Source organism: Panulirus ornatus, chromosome 53 (genome assembly GCF_036320965.1).
Source record: "Panulirus ornatus isolate Po-2019 chromosome 53, ASM3632096v1, whole genome shotgun sequence".
NCBI lineage: Eukaryota > Metazoa > Arthropoda > Malacostraca > Decapoda > Palinuridae > Panulirus > Panulirus ornatus.
The window spans coordinates 16,094,804-16,115,035 of record NC_092276.1 but is presented as its reverse complement, the minus strand read 5'-3'; the positions used below and the strand labels follow the sequence as shown (position 1 = coordinate 16,115,035).

The 20,232-nt window shown below is 40.3% G+C and overlaps 1 protein-coding gene across 2 annotated transcripts in view; it reads left to right on the top strand.

Annotated features, from left to right (window-relative positions):
* LOC139765264 (uncharacterized) overlaps positions 1–19,612 on the top strand; it is a 59,546-nt gene extending 39,934 nt beyond the window's left edge. The window contains exons 4-7 of one of the 2 annotated variants that reach the window (XM_071692617.1): positions 5,495–5,686; positions 8,419–8,601; positions 17,533–17,673; positions 18,962–19,612. In XM_071692617.1, the coding sequence (XP_071548718.1) occupies positions 5,495–5,686; positions 8,419–8,601; positions 17,533–17,673; positions 18,962–19,135 (690 nt within the window). In that variant the 3' untranslated portion in view covers positions 19,136–19,612. The remainder of the gene's footprint in view (positions 1–5,494; positions 5,687–8,418; positions 8,602–17,532; positions 17,674–18,961) is intronic. The other variant, XM_071692618.1, reaches the window with a different exon arrangement.
* Positions 19,613–20,232: the final 620 nt, after the last annotated feature.

Here is a 20,232-nt window from a genome sequence, read left to right as displayed (position 1 = left end):
AATTAGAGGGCATGGGGTTTTCGGTAATGTGAATCAGAGTGATGAACAGTTTGTGGAGTTTTGCTGAAAAAGAGCTGGCATTTGGGAATACCTGGTTTAAATAGAGGGACATAGTCAACTTTACATTTGTGAATAAGAAAGATGGTTGGCAGGCATCATTGTATTGCACACTAATTGAGGCTGTTGTGATGTAACATATTGGGTATTAGTGGTGGGTGATTTGAATGGGAAGGTAAGTAATGTGGCAGTGGAGGGAATAATTAGGGTGCATCGGGTATTCAGTGTTATGAATTGTAATGGTGAACAACTTGTGGAGTTGTGTGTTGAAAGAGGACTAATCCTTGGGAATACTTGGTTTAAAAGGCGGGATATACACAAGTATACGTATGTGAATAGGAGGGTTGGTCAGCGGACATTATTGGATTACATATTAATTGAAAGGCATGTAGAAGAAAAACCTTTTGGGTGTAAATGTACTGAGGGGGGCAGCTGGTGGGATGCCTGATGATTATCATGTGTAGATGAGGGTGAAGATTTGTAGAGGCTTTGGAAAAACAGGAAACATTGTTGGGGAGAGGAGCAACATAAGTAAGTGAGTTTAGAAAAAAGATTTGTGAATGAATACCAGAGATTGAATGTAGAATAACAAAAGTTGAGAGTAAATGAATCAAGGGGAGTGAGTTACGAATGGGAGGTATTTAAGGAAGTGGTCATCGCATGTACAAGAGATGCATGTGGCATGCAAAAGGCGGGAGCTGGGCAGACAAGAAAGAGTAGAGAATAGTGAAAAGAAATAAGATTGCTGCTGAAAGAGATAAGAGAGGTGTTTGAGTGGTACTCACAGGGAAGGAATGCAAATGATGGGGATATATAGGGGAAAGCAGCAAGTTGAAAAAGAGGGCAAGTGAGAGTTGAGGTGAGTGGGTATCAGTAAACGTTTGGGAGACATTTGGAAGGAGGAAAATAATGTGTGAAAGATAAGAAAACAAATTGGAATATCAGTGAAGGGGGTAAAAGGGGAAGTGATAACAGGTAGTGATGGAGTGAGTATATTTTGATACTTAGAGTTGTTTGATGATAGAGTGGCAGATGTATGGTGTTTGGGTCAGGATGGTATGTGAAGTGAGAGTCATGGAGAGTGTTTTGGTGAAGAGTGAAGAAGTGGTGAAAGCCTTTCCTAAGATGAAATGTAACAAGGCGGCTGGAGTCGATGGCATTACTGTTGATTTAGTGAGGATTTTCAGTGTATGTATGGATCATGTTTAAACATGCACCAGGGTGAAAGGTGTGCACGGGATAGAGTGAATTGGAATGTGTTTGCATGCTGGGGCCAACATGCTGTCAGTGGACTGAACCAGAGCATGTGAAGCATCCTGGGTAAACCTTGGCAAGTTCTGTGGGGCCTGGTTGTGGATAGTAAGCCGTGGTTTCTGTGCATTATACATGACAGCTAGAGAATGGATATGAGCAGATGTGGCCTTTCTTCATCTGTTCCTGGCACTACCTCGCTGATGCCTTAAATGGCAATTAAGTATGAGGGGGGGAAAAAAACATTGATTAGAGTGCAGAAGAGAGACTTTTGGAAGTGAGTGTGGAGTCTACAGTACCAGTCTCAGATCACTGTGAAGCATGTAAAACAAGCTTCTGTCAGATCATTGTGAAGGAATCAAAACTTGTTTTTCTCAGATAATTGTAGAGCACGCAGAACTAGTCTCTCTCAGATCATTATGGAGCATATAGAACAAGCGTCTCTTAGATCATTGTGAAGTGGTCAGAACTAGTTCCTTTCTGATAATTGTGGAGCATGCAGAACTAGACTTTATCAGATCATTGTGGAACATGCTAAACCATTTTTTCTTGAGTCATTGTGGAACATGCAATACTAGTAACTTTCATCATTTTGAAGCATGCAGTATGTCTGTCTCAGGCCATTGTGAAGCAATTGGAACTAGTCACTTTCAGATCATGGTGGAGCATGCAGATTTAGTCCCTCTCAGATCATGGTGGAGCATGCAGATTTAGTCTCTCTCTGATCATTGTGAGGAAATTAGGACTATTCTCTCTCAGATCGTTGTGTAGCATGCAGAATTATTTAGATGCACAAATAATTTTTTTTTTTTTTTTCTTTTTTTTTTTTAAACAAGTAATGTGATTATAGCTTTTTAATCATACATTTTATGGATGGGGTAATGAGGAAGGTAAATGCGAGAGTCTCTTAGAGGAGTGAGTATGCAGTCTGGGGGGAATGAAAAGGCCTTAGAAGTGTGTCAGTTGTGGTGGATTTGAAGGAAACTGGAGAAGTTTGTAGCTGAGTTTGGAAGATTGTATGAGAGGAGAAAGTTAAGAGTGAATGTGAATAAAAGCAAGGTCATTAGGTTTAGCAGGGTTGAGGGACGAGTTATTTGGGATGTAAGTTTGAGTGAGAGTAAATGTGAACAGGAGCGAGGTTATTAGGTACAGTAGGGTTGAGGGACAAGTCAATTGGGAGGTAAGTTTGACTGCAGAAAAACTGGAGGAAGTGAAGTGTTTTAGATATCTGGGAGTGGATTTGGCAGCGGATGGAACCATGGAAGCGGAAGTAAATCATAGGGTGGGGGAGGGGGCGAAAGTTCTGGGAGCGTTGAAAAATGTGTGGAAGTCGAGAACGTTATCTTGGAAAGCAAAAATGGGTATGTTTGAAGGAATAGTGGTTCCAACAATGTTATATGGTTGCAAGGCATGGGCTATTGATAGTGTTGTGCAGAGGAGGGTGGATGTGCAGGAAATGAGATGTTTGAGGACAGTATGTGGTGTGAGGTGGTTTGATCGAGTAAGTAATGAAAGGGTAAGAGATGTGTGGTAATAAAAAGAGTGTGGTTGAGAGAGCAGAAGAGGGTGTTTTGAAATGGTTTGGTCACATGGAGAGAATGAGTGAGGAAAGATTGACAGAGAGGATATATGTGTCAGAGGTGGAGGGGACAAGGAGAAGTGGGAGACCAAATTGGAGGTAGAAAGATGTAGTGAAAAAGATTTTGAGTGATCAGGGCCTGAACATGCAGGAGGGTGAAAGGCGTGCAAGGAATAGAATGAATTGGAACGATGTGGTATACCAGGGTTGACGTGCTGTCAATGGATTGAACCAGGGCATGTGAAGCATCTGGGGTAAACCATGGAAAGTTTTGTGGGGCCTGGATGTGGAAAGGGAGCTGTGGTTTCGGTGCATTATTACATGACAGCTAGAGACTGAGTGTGAACGAATGTGGCCTTTGTTGTCTTTTCCTAGCGCTATCTCGCGCACATGCGGGAGGAGGGGGTTTTCATTTCATGTTTGGCAGGGTGGCGATGGGAATGAATAAGGGCATACAGTATGAATTATGTTTTTTTTTTTTTTTCTTTTTTTTTTTCATACTATTCGCTATTTCCCGCGATAGCGAGGTAGCGTTAAGAACAGAGGACTGGGCCTTTGAGGGAATATCCTCACCTGGCCCTCTTCTCTGTTCCTTCTTTTGGAAAAAAAAAAACGAGAGGGGAGGATTTCCAGCCCCCCGCTCCCTTCCCTTTTAGTCGCCTTCTACGACACGCAGGGAATACGTGGGAAGTATTCTTTCTCCCCTATCCCCAGGGAATTAGTATGAATTATGTACATACGTATATATGTATATGTCTGTGTGTGAATGTATATGTGTGCGTTAAGATGTGTAGGTATGTATATGTACGTGTGTGGACGTGTATGTTTGTACATGTGTATGTGGGTGGGTTGGGCCATTCTTTCGTCTGTTTACTTGCGCTTCCTTGCTAACGCGGGAGACAGTGACAAAGTATAATAGAAAATAATGTGAAATAAAAGTTTGAATGGAGAAAAATTAGAGGAAGTGAAGTGCTTTAGATATCTGGGAGTGGATATGGCAAAGAATAGCACCATGGAAGGGCAAGTGTCATAGGGTAGGGGAGGGGCAAAGGTCCTGGGAGGGCTGAAGAGCGCATGGAAAGAGAGAACATTATCTGGGAGGGCAAAAATGGGTATGTTTGAAGGAATAATAGTTCCAACGATATTATATGGATTTGAGGCATGGGCTGTAGATGAAGCGTGGCAGAGGAGAATGAGAGTGTTTGAAATTAAATGTTTGAGGACAGTTTGTGGTCTGAGGTGGTTTGATTAAGAAAATAATGTAAGGGTAAGGGAGATGTTTGGTAGTAAAAAGAGTGTGGTTGAGAGAGCAGAAAAGGGTATGCTGAAATGGTTTGTGCAGTTGGAGAGAATGAGTGAGGGAAAGTTGACAAAGAGTATTTGTGTCAGAATTGTAGGGAGCAAGAAGATTGGGAGACCAAATTGGAGATGGAAGGATAGAGTTAAAAAGATTTTGAGTGACTGGGGCCTGAACATGCAGCACTGTGAAAGATGTGCACAGGATAGAGTGAATTGGAATGTGTTTGCATGCTGGGGCCAACATGCTGTCAGTGGACTGAACCAGAGTATGTGAAGCATCCTGGGTAAAACCATGGGAAGTTCTTTAGGGCCTGGTTGTGGATAGTAAGCTGTGGTTTCTGTGCATTACACATGAGAGCTAGAGAATGGATATGAGCAAATTTAGCCTTTCTTTGTCTGTTCCTGGCACTACCTTGCTGATGCCTTAGATGGCAATTAAGTACGAGAGGAAAAAAAAGTGAGTGTGCTGAGAGGAGCAGCTTATGGGATGTCAGATCATTACCTTGTGGAGGTGAGGGTGAAGATTTGTATTAGGGTTTGGAAAAGAGAAAATGTTTTGGTTGAGAAGAGATTAATGAAAGTGATTTGGGAACAAAAGATGTGAAGAAATATTAGGTGAGATTGAGTGTAGAATGCAAAAATGAGAGTAAATGAAGCTATGGGAGTAAGTAAGGAATGGGAGATGCATAAGGAAGCAATGTTGGCATGTGCAAATGATGTGTGTGGTATGTGTAAGGTGGGAGGTGTGAAGGTTAGTAAGTTGTGAGAATTTTTGTTATAGAAGAATATGAAAATCTTTGAAATAGACATATAAAGACTTCTTTCTTTCTTACATATTCACCATTTCCCGCATTAGCGAGGTAGCATTAAGAACAGGGGACTGAGTCTTAGAGGAAAAAATCCTTACTTTTCCCCCTTCTCTGTTCCTACTTTTTGAAAAGTAAAAACTGGAGGGGAGGATTTCCAGCTTCCTGCTCCCACCCTGTTTAGTTGCCTTCTATGACACACAGGGAATACATGGGAAGTATTCTTTCTCCTATGTTATAAGGGATGAGAAAGACAACATTGGCAATTTTATATTTATGTTGCAAAAATAGCCATATTTGGCATTTTGCCTGAATGTCCTGGCTCTGTATATCAGACTTTGCATTTAGGTGGTGAATCTGTACAAATAATGCCATGGTTCATTTGTTATCACTGTTATCTTACTAAGGTGGGAGAAGCACCTAGGTAGGTATAAAAGTGATGTGTATATTTCTGTATGTGTTTACAGCAGTCATGTATTTTAACTTCCTTTTTCTCTTTCAGTTTGCAGTAAATGATGAAGAAGGATTACTGTTCTGTAACAAAGTCATTCCTAATAAACTTAAAGAGGACCTAAATATGGCTCTACACTGTAGGGAATTACAGCTTTTGGATTTAAGCAGTAGTGATCCCATCAACCTTTTGATGTTTTACAAGCAGTCTACAAAACAGTCACCGGGTCATCTTAAATTGCAGGTATTATTGCTTAATTTCTTTCTGAATACCCCTTGACTATGAAATTTCATGGTACAAAGATAAATAGGCATCATAATAGGGAAAAAGACTACTTTTACAGACCTTGGCACTCAAGAGTAGATCCAACGACTAACAGCTAGGCAGAGTTGTGGAGTATGCAGAACTTATTTATTTTTTTATTCATTATACTTATTTGCTGTCTCCTGCTTTTGCGAGGTAGCGCGAGGAAACAGACAAAAGCCTGGGCCAACCCTCCCATATACGCATGTCCATACATAAATGCCAACACACGCACATATACATACCTATACATTTCAAGATATACATACACAGACTTATACATATATACACATGTACACACTCATACTTGCTGCCCCTGTCCATTCCCATTACCCCGCCACACATGAAACGAGGTAGCACCAGGGAAAGACAACAAAGGCCACATTCGTTCACACTGTCACTACCTGTTTTGTAATGCACCGAAACCACAGCTCCCTTTCCACATCCAGGCCCCACAAAACATTCCATGGTTTACCTCAGATGCTTCACATGCCTTGATTCAATCCATTGACAGCACGTCGACCCCAGTATACCACATTGTTCCAATTTACTCTATTCCTTGCATGCCTTCTACCATCCTGTATGTTCAGGCCCCAGTCGCTCAAAATCTTTTTCACTCCATCTTTCCGCCTCCAGTTAGGTCTCCCACTTCTCGTTCCCTCCACCTCTGACACATATATCCTCTTTGTCAATCTTTCCTCTCTCATTCTTTCCATGTGGCCAAACCATTTCAAAACACCCTCTTCTGCTCTCTCAACCACACACTTTTTATTACCACACATCTCTCTTACCCTTTCATTACTTACTTGATCAAATCAACTCACACCACATATTGTCCTCAGACATCTCATTTCCAACACATCCACCCTCCTTCGCACAACCCTATCTATAACCCATTCCTCACAACCATATAACATTGTTGGAACCACCATTCCTTCAAGCATACCCATTTTTGCTCTCTGAGATATTGTTCTCGCCTTCCACACATTCTTCAACGCTCATAGTACCTTCGCCTCCTCCCCCACCCTGTGACTCACTTCCTCTTCTATGGTTCCATTCGCTGCTCAGTCCACTCCCAGATATCTGAAACACTTCACTTCCAGTTTTTCTCCAATTAGTCTTACCTCCCAGTTATTGACTTGTCCCTTAGCCCTACTGAACCTAATAACCTTGCTCTTATTCACATTTACTCTCAGCTTTCTTCTTTCACACACTTTACCAAACTCAGTCACCAACTTTTGCAATGTCTCACCCAAATCAGCCACCAGTGCTGTATCATCAGCGAACAACAGCTGACTCACTTCCCAAGCCCTCTCATCCACAACAGACTGCATACATGCCCCTCTCTCTAAAAGTCTTGCATTCACCTCCCTAACAACCCCATCCATAAATAAATGAAACAACCATGGAACCATCATGCACCCCTGCCACAAATTGACTTTCACTGGGAACCAGTCACTTTCCTCTCCTCCTACTCATACACATGCCTTACATGCCTTAGTCTCTCAAATTATTGTAGAGCAGGTAGAACTAGTCAGTGAGTTCATTTTGGAGCATGCAGAACTAGCCTTTCTCTGATAACTTTGGAGCATGCACCACTAGTCTCTCTTAGATCATTGTGATTTTTGCAGAACTAATCTCTCAGATCATTGTGGAGTATGTAGAACCAGTTCCTCTTGATCATCATGAAACAGTCATACCTAGTTTCTCAGATATTGTGTAATATGCAGAACTAGTCTTTCAGGTCATTGTGAAGAAATCAGTCTCCTTCTGATTATTGTGGAGTCTACAGTACCAGTCTCAGATCACTGTGGAGCATGTAAAACAAGCTTCTCGCAGATCATTGTGAAGGAATCAAAACTTGTTTCTCTCAAGACCATTTTGAAGGAATCAAAAGTTGTTTCTCTCAGATAATTGTAGAGCATGCAGAACTAATCTCTCTCAGATCATTATGGAGCATGTAGAAGAAGCCTCTCTCAGATTAGTGTGAAGTGGTCAGAGCTAGTTTCTTTTTTGATAATTGTGGAGCATACAGAATTATTCTTTATCAGATCATTGTGGAGCATGCAAAACTAGTTTTTTCTTGAATCATTGTGGAGCATGCAGTACTAGTACCTTTCATCATTTTGAAGCATGTATTATGTGTCTCAGGTCATTGTGAAGCAATTAGAACTAGTCCCTCTCAGATCATGGTGGAGCTTGCAGATTTAGTCTCTCTGATCATTATGAAGAAATTAGGACTATTCTCTCTCAGATCATTGTGGGGCATGCAGAATTATGCAGATGCACAAATACTAAGTTTTTTATGTTTTTTTTTTCTAAATAAGGGATGTTAATTATAGCATTTTATTCATACATTGACATACCTTGGTACTTACTGCAAGCATAAATATTTCACAGCAGTTTTTTTTTTATGTGTGTATTCTTGTGTTGCAATTGAAGATTTAATCTAACTTTTTACTGTCTACTTATGTCTGAATAATTTCTCCTAACTTTGCAAAAAGTTAATTATAATAATTAAATTTATAGTACATTTTTGATAAATCATAAGCTACAGGTAAGTATGAAATGTAGTTAATTTAAATTCTTTATTCAAAATTCTTTGCTAGTCATTTGATATAATGTGGCAGATATATTGTAGAAATTTACATTCTGCATTTTTGGTTCCTCAGTATGAAAACAAGCTGGCATCTGCAGCAGATGAGGTTCCTCAGGGTGCACCATTAAGGGGAGAGGACACAAGAATGAACACCACAGGCAGTGTGATTCACCAGAAACTGGGCTGTAATCATGAGGAGATACCCCATATAAAGAAAGTTACTGCAGCTATATCTAATGTTCCTTTGAAATCAGAGGTTAGTATATGTTTTATGATAGAAATTTTTTTTTTAACATTTACTGATGAGATTTTTTTTTTTAGAATATACATAGGAATCAGATTTATTTGTGCATATGGCAGTATGATAACCAAGGAGGTGCTGTTGCTGTGATTAAGCTCAAAACTGGGGAAAGTTTTCAAGTTTCAGTACCTTAAAGGGATACTCTAGTTTTTTAGAGTATTCAAGTCTCACCCCGTCTTCTTGTGGTGATATTTTCAGTACATCCCTTAGGTGTGGAACTAAATGAGAAGTTACCCAACTCCATCTGGGCAGTCCTTTTAAATACAGACAAACACCTGAGGTGCTCTGGGACTTTTTCATTCTTTTTGAAAATTTTGCAGCCTCTGCCTTTGGAAACTGTGCTGAATGTAAATGAGATGACTGGTGAGAGTTAAAGGAGGAATGTTGTGAAGAAGTTTAAAAGTTTTACCTTGGATGTGCTGGGATTGGGAAAACCCATATTCTTGGGTAGGGTTTGTAGAATGAAAATGATGAAAACACGTTATGGGGGGGCATGAAGGAGGAGTGGCATTAAAAGGAATGAGTGAAAATTATTGGGGAAGAGGGAAAGAAGGATGTGCAATTCTGTTATTACCGAGAGTGTGGGAGGGTTACAGAGGATGGATGGAATGGATTAAGAGTGGTGTGAGTGAAAGGAAAGATTGGAATTACATGTGCATGGTTATGCGTATAAATGCCTGTGAGTATGAAAACTCTATGAGGTAAGGGTTAATGAAGCGTTTCTGGATAAATTTGAATGACGGTATAAACATTTTTGAGAAAGAGAAGAATGGTCATAATAGGTGATAAGAATGCGAAAGTGGGATGTGACGAAATTGGTGAGATAGTTGGTAAATGGGGAGTGCTTGAAGTAAATGAGAATGGAAGTTATCTTATGGATGTTTGTGCTGAGAGAGGCTTATTCCTTGCAAACACCTTTTTCCAGCACAAGATGATTCACATATATACATGGATGTGGAATAGTGGAAGAGAAGAGCAAAAAGCTCTGATTGACTATGTGGCAGTGGATGAAAGAATGAGAAAGACCATACTAGATGCTGAAGTTGTGAAAGGATTCTTTGGAGACTAAGCATTTTGCAGTTCTTGTGGGTATGAGGATCAGGGAGAAGCTGAGGTATGGTGTAAGGAAGAATGGAGAGGTAAAAGTGTTGGTAAGTGAGAAGATGGATCAGAAAAAATGCAGGGAGGAGTATAAGAGTAAACACCTACTAATTCTACAACCTTTAATAGTATTTTTGTGAAAATTTAAATACCTCATTCACACATGACTATATATCATCTGTGAATGGTGTTTGAAATGTTATAGAATTAGTAGTTGGATACAAGGTTATGAGATATAGGAATAAAAAGGCAATGCATGATGGACAGAAGACATTAGAAATGCTGTGGAAGAAAAGAAAAAAGCATTTGGTAGATTGCTTGAAAGGAATGTACCCGTGGAAGTTCAGCAAAGGAAGAGGGAAGAATAGAGAATATGTAAGTGGAATGTTAAGAAGCTTGTAGAGGAAAGCAAAGAAAGAGTAGATGAAGATTTTGGGAAATAGTTGAGTGAAAAGTTTTGGGATGATGAGAATTTATACTAAAAGAAGGTAAGAAGGAAGGAGGTGGATGTAAGAGTGGAAATGTTAATGTGAGAAGTAAGGGAGAGGAGTTGCTGAATCAAGAAGAGGAAGTGAAAGGATGATGGAAAGAGTATTTTGATCAAAAGAACTGATGAATGTAGGAGAAGGGGAGGCAGCACTTGGTACATGCATGGTTCTGGAGGATGGAAGGAAGAGAATACAAGTGTAAGGACCTATAGCAAAAAGGGAAGTAAGAAGGGCAATTATGAAGCTGAAGGTAGGAAAGGCACTTGGAGTGGGTGGGGTTATGGTTGAAATACTGAAGTACAGAGGAGAAAGTGTGATGGAGTGGATGCATCTGGTAAGTAATTTAGTATGGAAAGGAGTCTGGACGTTCTGGCTGTGAGGGAAACAAAGCTGAAGGGTAGAGAGGAAGAATAGTTTGGACATGTCTTAGAAGTAAAGTCAGGGGTTGATGTGAGGGCAGAAGCAAAAGGAAGGGTAGCACCACAGCTGAAGCAGGATTTTTGGGAGTGTGTAAAAAAGTGTAAGGAAGTGAGCTTCAGACTGACGTGGTTAGAAATGAAAGTGGATTGTGAGAGAGGGTAATTATTTGTGCTTATGCACCTTGCTGTGAGTAGAAAGATCATGGGAGGCAAGTGTTTTGGGAGTAATTGAGTGAGTGCGACATCAGTTTGATGCAAGAAATTGCTTAATAGTAATGGATGATTTGAATGTAATATTGAGTAATGTTGCAGTTGAGGGTGCAATTAGGGTGCATAAGGTTTTTGATAATGTGGAATAGAATGGTGAACAGTTTGTGGAGTTTTGCTGTAAAAGGGCTGGCAATTGGGAATACCTGGTTTAAAAAGAGGGACATAACTTTAAATTTGTGAGTGGGAAGGATGGTGAGCAGACATGATTGTATTGCATACTAATTGAGGTAAGTGTTTTGGGAACAGCTGAGTAAGTGTGCCAGCAGTTTTGATGCAAGTTTATGGGTATTATTGATGGATGATTTAAATGCAAACATAAGTAATGTGCCAGTGGAGGGTATGATTAGGGCAAATGGGGTATTCATTATCAAGAATGGTAATGGTGAACAAGCTGTGGAGGTGCTGAAAGACGACTGTTCATTGGGAATACTTGGTTTGATAAGTGTGATATACAGTTATATTTATATGTAAGTAGAAGAGATGGTCAGCGGGCATTAGTGGATTACAGATTAATTGAAAGGCGTGTAAAAGAAAGACTTTTGGATGTAAATTTGCTGAGAGGGGCAGCTAGTGGGATGTTCGATCACTATCATGTTGAGGGAGGTTGAAGATTTGTAGAAGTTTTCGAAAAAGGGGAAACAGTGTCGGGGAGAGGAACGATAAGAGTAAGTGAGCTTAGAAAAAAGACTTGGTGTGGTGGTTAGCGTTCCTTTCCGTGACACAGCTACAGGCGGCCCAGAGTCTAGCTCATAGGTTTGAATCCTGGTGCGGCAGTTGGTCCACAGTTAACCCATCGATTCATGCACCCTTAGGGGTTGGACGATAAAATGGGTACCTGACTCAGGCTAGGGTATATATCCTCCCCTCCCATTTTTTATTTTCCAAAAGAGGGAACAGAGAAAAGGGCCAAGTGAGGATATTCCCTCTAAAGCTCAGTTCTCTGTTCTTAATACTACCTCGCTAATGCGGGATATGGCGAATATGTATGAAGGGGGAATGCTATTTCGTGTGTGGTGGGTTGGCGACAGGAATGGATGAAAACAGCAAGTATGGATACATACATGTGTATATATGTATATGCCAGTGTATGTATCTGTATGTATACATTGAAATGAAACCCATCCCTCCTTGTATTTTAACTTTCTAAAAGGGGAAACAGAAGAAGGAGTCACGCGGGGACTGCTCATCCTCCTCGAAGGCTCAGATTGGGGTGTCTAAATGTGTGTGGATGTAACAAAGATGACAAAAAAAGGAGAGATAGGTAGTATGTTTGAGGAAAGGAACCCGGATGTTTTGGCTGTGAGTTGAACGAAACTCAAGGGTAAAGTGGAAGAGTGGTTTGGGAATGTCTTGGGAGTAAAGTCAGGGGTTAGTGAGAGGACAAGAGCAAGGGAAGTAGTAGCACTACTCCTGAAACAGGAGTGGTGGGAGTATGTGATAGAGTGTAAGAAAATAAACTCTAGATTGATATGGGTAAAACTGAAAGTGGATGGAGAGAGATGGGTGATTATTGGTGCATATGCACCTGGGCATGAGAAGAAAGATCATGAGAGGCAAGTGTTTTGGGAGCAGCTGAGTGAATGTGTTAGTAGTTTTGATGCACGAGACCAGGTGATAGTGATGGGTGATTTGAATGCAAAAGTGACTAATGTGGCAGTTGAGGGAATAATTGGTGCACATGGGGTGTTCAGTGTTGTAAATGAAAATGGTGAAGAGCTTGTAGATTCATGTGCTGAAAAAGGACTGGTGATTGGGAATACCTGGTTTAAAAAGAGAGATATACATAAGTATACGTATGTAAATAGGAAAGATGGCCAGAGATCATTATTGGATTACGTGTTAATTGATAGCCGCGCGAAAGAGAGACTTTTGGATGTTAATGTGCTGAGAGGTGCAACTGGAGGGATGTCTGATCATTATCTTGTGTAGGCAAAGGTGAAGATTTGTAGAGGTTTTCAGAAAAGGAAGAGAGAATGTCGGGGTGAAAAGAGTGGTGAGAGTAAGTGAGCTTGGGAAGGAGACTTGTGTGAGGAAATACCAGGAGAGACTGAGTACAGAATGGAAAAAGGTGAGAACAAAGGAGGTAAGGGGAGTGGAGGAGGAATGGGATGTGTTTAGGGAAGCATTGATGGCTTGCGCAAAAGATGCTTGTGGCATGAGAAGCGTGGGAGGTGGGCAGATTAGAAAGGGTAGTGAGTGATGGGATGAAGAAGTAAGATTATTAGTGAAAGAGAAGAGAGAGGCATTTGGATGATTTTTGCAGGGAAATAATGCAAATGAGTGGGAGATGTATAAAAGAAAGAGGCAGGAGGTCAAGAGAAAGGTGTAAGAGGCAAACGAGGGCAAATGAGAGTTGGGGTGAGAGAGTATCATTAAATTTTAGGGAGAATAAAAAGATGTTTTTTTGAAGGAGGTAAATAAAGTGCGTAAGACAAGGGAACAAATGGGAACTTCAGTGAAGGGGGCTAATGGGGAGGTGATAACAAGTAGTGGTGATGTGAGAAGGAGATGAGTGAGTATTTTGAAGGTTTGTTGAATGTGTTTGATGATAGAGTGGCAGATATAGAGTGTTTTGGTCAAGGTGGTGTGCAAAGTGAGAGGGTTAGGGAAGATGATTTGGTAAACGGAGAAGAGGTAGTAAAAGCTTTGCGGAAGATGAAAGCCGGCAAGACAGCGGGTTTGGATGGTATTGCATTGGAATTTATTAAAAAAAGGGGATGACTGTATTGTTGACTGGTTGGTAAGGTTATTTAATGTATGTATGACTCATGTACATGCCTTCACCCCCTCAATCAATACCCTCCCATATAATTTCCCACGAATACTCAACAAACTTATACCTCTGTAATTTGAGCACTCACTTTTATCCCCTTTGCCTTTGTTCAGTGGCACTATGCAAGCACCTCACCATGAGTCATACATACATTGAATAACCTTACCAACCAGTCAGCAATACAGTCACCCCCTTTTTTTAATAAATTCCAATGCAGTACCATCCAAACCCGCTTCCTTCCTGGCTTTCATCTTCCGGAAACCTTTTACTACCTCTTCTCTGTTTACCAAATCATTCTCTCTAACCCTCTCACTTTGCACACCACCTCAACCAAAACATCTTATATCTGCCACTCTATCATCAAACACATTTAACAAACCTTCAAAATACTCACTCCATTTCCTTCTCACATCACCACTACTTGTTATCACCTCCCCATTTGCCCCCTTTCACTGACGTTCCCATTTGTTCCCTTGTCTTACGCACTTTATTTACCTCCTTCCAAAGCATATTTTTATTCTCCCTAAAATTTTATGATACTCTCTCACCCCAACTCTCATTTGCCCTCTTTTTTGCCTCTTACACCTTTCTCTTGACCTCCTGCCTCTTTCTTTTATACATCTCCCACTCATTTGCATTATTTCCCTGCAAAAATCATCCAAATGCCTCTCTCTTCTCTTTCACTAATAATCTTACTTCTTCATCCCACCACTCACTACCCTTTCTAATCTGCCCACCTCCCACGCTTCTCATGCCACAAGCATCTTTTGCGCAAGCCATCAATGCTTCCCTAAACACATCCCATTCCTCCTCCACTCCCCTTACCTCCTTTGTTCTCACCTTTTTCCATTCTGTACTCAGTCTCTGCTGATACATCCTCACACAAGTCTCCTCCCAAGCTCGCTTACTCTCACCAGTCTCTTCACCCCAATGTTCTCTTTTCTTTTCTGAAAACCTCTACAAATCTTCACCTTAGTCTCCACAAGATAATGATCAGACATCCCTCCAGTTGCACCTCTCAGCACATTAACATCCAAAAGTCTCTCTTTCGTGTGCCTATCAATTAACACGTAATCCAGTAACGCTCTCTCGTCATCTCTCCTACTTACATATATATACTTATGTATATCTCTCTTTTTAAACCAGGTATTCCCAACCATCAGTCCTTTTTCAGCACATAAAGCTACTAGCTCTTCACCGTTTCCATTTACAACATTGAACACCCCATGTACACCAATTATTCCCTCAACTGTCACATTACTCACCTTTGCATTCAAATCACCCATCACTATAACCCGGTTTCGTGGATCAAAACTACTAACATACTCAGCTGCTCCACTTGCCTCTAATGATCTTTCTTCTAATGCCCAGGTGCATATGCACCAATAATCACCCATCTCTCTCCATCCACTTTCAGTTTTACCCATATCAATCTAGAGTTTACTTTCTTACAATCTATCACATACTCCCACCACTTCTATTTCAGGAGTAGTGCTACTCCTTCCCTTGCTCTTGTCCTCTCACTAACCCCTGACTTTACTCCCAAGACATTCCCAAACCACTCTTCCCCTTTACCCTTGAGCTTCGTTTCTCTCAGAGCCAAAACATCCAGGTTCCTTTCCTCAAATATACTACCTATCTCCCCTTTTTTCTCATCTTTGTTACATCCACACACATTTAGACACCCCAATCTGAGCCTTCGAGGAGGATGAGCAGTCCCCCGCGTGACTCCTTCTTCTGTTTCCCCGTTTAGAAAGTTAGAAATACAAAGAGGGGAGGGTTTCTAGCCTCTTGCTCCCGTCCCCATTAGTTGCCTTCTACTACACGTGAAGAATGCATCAGAAGTATTCTTTCTCCCATATCCCCAGGGATAATGCCTATACTTGCACATATACATACTTATACAAGTGTGCATGTTCGTAATTGCTTGCCTTCATTCATTCCCAGCGCCACCCCACCCCACAGGAAACAGCATCACCGCCCCGTGCTTCAGCAAGGTAGCGCCAGGAAAACAGACAATAAAGGCTACATTCATTCTCACTCAGTCTCTATCTGTTATGTAATGCAGCGAAACCACAGCTCTCTATCCACATCCAGGCCCCACGGACCTTTCCATGGATTAACCTAGACGTTTCACATGCCATGGTTCAGTCCATCGACGGTATATCGACCCCATTATACCACATCCTTCCAGTTCACTCTATTCCTTGCACGCCTCTCACCCTCATGTATGTTCAGGCTCCGATCACTCAAAATCTTTTTCATTCATTTTTTCTCTATCTTTCCACCTCCAATTTGGTCCAATACTTCTCCTTGTTCCCTCCACTTCAGACACTTATATCCTTTCTTAGAAATTGGGTTAAACCATGGAAAGGTCTGTGGAACACATTCATTTTAACCCCACTGGTAATGGCTTTATGCTTCTTAGCACCACTTTTACCGAGAAAACCTAGAGGATGCTTTAGTGAAATGATGCAAGGGGCAAAATATGTGCAATATACAGTATATTGCAGCATAAAATACTCTAGCACTCCATGGCTGTAGACTGTATCCACACCAAGTGTATGGGTACTTCTTGCGGGGTGGTGGCAGTGCTCCACCACCACACTACCAGCCCAATAATGGTGACATTATTCAAACTTAAAACTGCATAGATGGAAAAAAGATATGATTAGACCTTGCCTATTATTCTAAAAATGGTGTACATCAAGAGGTCCATGTATATATGAAATAATCATAGCATTTACTTTTATTTTACTGGCAAATATACTGTTTCTCTATGGAGTTGCTCATTCTGTGTAATACAAAATACTAGCCAGCTTGTTAAGATTTACACAAGTAAAGTAAATAAAAGAAAGTGTGTCGGAAATAACTTTCCCAGAAAGATCTCTGCATCATTTGAATATATATCAACCATGAATAAATCTTGTCAAAAACTTTTGATTTCAGAGGAGTCTACATTTTCCTGTTCTGGAATTTGGTCAGCCTTAGGCTGCAAGAGCCTTTGGAAAAGTCCTAGATTCTTTCATAGAAATTTCTTTTTAAAGAAGGTATTCCCAGTCAGTTTCTTTTTCAGCACAAGACTCCACATTCTGTTCACCATTCTTCTTCACATCAATAGGTGGCCCATTCCCCCCAGTTATAACCTTAACTGTCACATAACCCACTTAACCATTCAAATCACAAGTCACTCCTACTTAATCTCTTGTATCAGAACTATTGACTTGCTCACATAGCTCCTACAACTCTTGCCTTTCTTCAGTCCTCTCATATCAGAGTGCATAAGTACTAATGATCATCCATCTCTTGTAATTCACTGTCATTGTTTTCCACATCTGTCTGGAGCTCACTTCCTTACTCTTTCACACAATCCCTTAAGTCCTCCTTGTGTAGTAGTCCTACCTCTTCCTTAGTTCTCATCTTCATACCAACCACTGACTCTATCCCTAAGTCATTCCCAAACCACTGTTTAGTTCAGCTTCCCATCTCCATTATTATCTTGTTAACATCCACTCACAATCAGACTGCAATCTTGAGCCTTTGAGGAGGAAGAGCACTTCTTATTTGGCTCCTTCGTTTGTCTTGTTCTTTTTGTTTTTTCATACTTAATCGCTGTTTCCCACATCTGCAAGGTATTGCCAGAAACAGACAATGAAAGGCCTTATTTGCTCATGTCCATTCTCCAACTATGAGTGTGTTTCTGCCCACAATTACCTATAACAAGATTTTGCCACATTGGCAGGGCTAGTGCATAGCACTTATTGCATAACTTGTTTGTTTGCTGTTGGTGTTTCCCTTGACCTCCACTCTTCTTATCATGTATCTTGCTTCTTAGGTGGATGAACGCTCCTTCCTAGGCCCTTCATTAGTCCTGCTCTTCTTCTTCTTGCATACTTGTTCAGTTTCCCATGTCAGCGAGGTAGCACCAGGAATAGACATAGAAAAGGCGTTATTCACTCACCATCATTCTCTAGCTGTGAGTACTTACTTACCCACAAGTAACTATGACAAAATCTTGCCTTGATGATATGGTTTGTGCAAATTATTTAATGTGCTGCTTGCTTGTTTTTTGTTGGTGTTTTCCTCAACCTCCACTCTTCCTCTCATCATGCATCGTGCTAGTTGAGTAATGGTCTTCTCCATTTTCCTCTGCATTACTCATTCTTGTGTCCTCAGCAAAGCTCTTGACTATATTTTCATGTACATTCTTATCTGTCTGATGTGATTACAAAGAGTATTGAAGCTAATACCATTCCTTACAGGACGTCTGAAAGCACACATTCTTTGTTAGACATTTCCCTTTGCACCTACCTTGATATTTCTGTTGGTTAGAACTTCCTTGATCACTTTTCTTTTGTAACCTTTGATACCATGTCAAGTGATTCTGCAAAATCAACAAATACAGTGTCCATTCTTTTTCCACTCATTTCAGTGTCATTGTCATCACAGTGAGTTTGTAGTGGTGTTTATTTGTTCCCATCAGGTACAAAAGTGTATTGGCCTTCATTTATGCATTTATTGCTGATGAGATGTTCCTTTATGCAATTCATTACTACTCTTATAGATACTTTATATGATGTTCAGTTGACTGGTCGATACTGTTTTGGCAGCAGTTTGGTCCCCCCTTGATGAACTGATGTGTTTGCCATATTTTGTGCATGTGCTATGCTAGATTGATCCATGCTTTGTCTAATTAGGAACCTGAAAGGTTTAGAGTTTTTTTCTGAAATACTGCGGGCTGATTGAGTAAGAAATGACAGTAGGAGGTGTAGTTGTAAGAATAATGCTGAGAGAGCTGAAGAGGGTATGTTGAAATGGTTTGGACACTTGGTGAATAAAGCGAGCCTGCCTGAGAGGGTATTTGTGCCAGAAGTTGATGAAACAAGGAAGTGGAACTCATGATGAGATGGATGGATGGAGTGAAAGATACTTTGTGCTGGAGGTAGTGAAGCATGCATGGATAGAATGAATTGGAATGTTGTAGTATAAAGGGGATTATGTGTCATTAGTGGATTGAACGAGATTATAAGAAGCATAGGGAAACCACAGAGGCCTGTAGGGCTTGGCTATTGTTTTGGTGCATTAATCATGTTAGCTAGAGAGTAGATGTATGCAAGTGAGGACATTCCTTGTCTCATTCTAGTACCACCTTGCTGATGCAGGAAACAGTGAACAGGATGAAAAAATAAAGAACTCGTTACTAGAGATGACTTTCACTGTCTCCACCTGTCTGCATCATTTAACTGTAGCTTTTTTTGTTTCAGAATGCAGCGCTTGAAGGTTTCCGAGTATCAGAAGTACAAGTAGAAGCATATGCTCCTTCTGTCTTTCATTTGTATAAAGAACTTGGGGAGCTAGGCATCATTAATGATATTCCACCTTGGTTAGAAAAAATGAGAACCAATGGGAAAACGTACTGTAAAGCCAAATATTTATAGGACTTTGATTAGTTTCTTTTATGTTTCATGAACAAAATATTCTTAATGGTAAAGCATATATACAGGAATGTTAATTTTCAAACTGATATGACAGATTTACAAGAATACTAAGCATCAAAATTTGGTAAAGAATTTTCCCTTGATGTTTAGAAGATTTAGCTTTATAAACTAACAAGCCAAGGCTTGCTTTGTTTAGGCTCAAAGATTATTTTTTAAGACTCAAAACGTATTTTTAGTTTAACGCATTTTTTAATTGGATTTAATTTTAGTATTTTATATACATACATAGAGAGTGGTAAGTGCGTATGAACATGTGAAGGTACATGATGATTGATATTTAGGAGAAATTTTGGAAGATGAACCCTGTTTTTATTAGAAGTGGCATTTCAAGTCGAGAAGATGATAATGCCAGATTATAAGAATATAAAAAAAAAAGTGTACTTTTTTTGCAGCCTAGAATACAGAATGCTTTCGATAGTATGGCTTTTTAGTATACTTACCTCACAGCCTTGGGAAGTATGTCCCCTTAAGAGTGTAACTGGATCCACATCAAGCTTATTGGTCTTACTTTCAGTCTCATTAAAACTGAGCATTTGGGTTACTTGTGATATCTTCTGTCGTATACCATATGCATACTCTTCTTTTTCAGACAAGGTTTTTTTCACATTCAAGAAAATTCGATATCTCATGATTCTGATGGTTCCTGATTTTCATCATGCTGTCTCTCTCTTATACTTCAAGCAAGTCATGCAGTGAGTCCTTTGCACGTGCTGTGTCATTTGGGCTAAATCTCATTGTTGTTAGTCTGTCTCATTTCAATAGAATTACTTGAAGTTCGAGCCCTGGCTATTAATCAGATGATGCATAGACACTGGCCTCTGTTGATGGGACTACAACATTATTTGTTTTTTTGATATTCATCCGTGCGTGAAATCCCTTCAAGGAATACGAATGAGTTCCTCTTGATTTTAATGGGATGTGAGTCAGTTGTTTGATGATGACACAGTGCTGGTGGCAGATTTGAGTAAGAAACTGCAGAAGTAGGTGTCGAGTTTCGGAGAGTGTGTGAAAGGAGGAAGTTGAGAGTAAATGTGAAT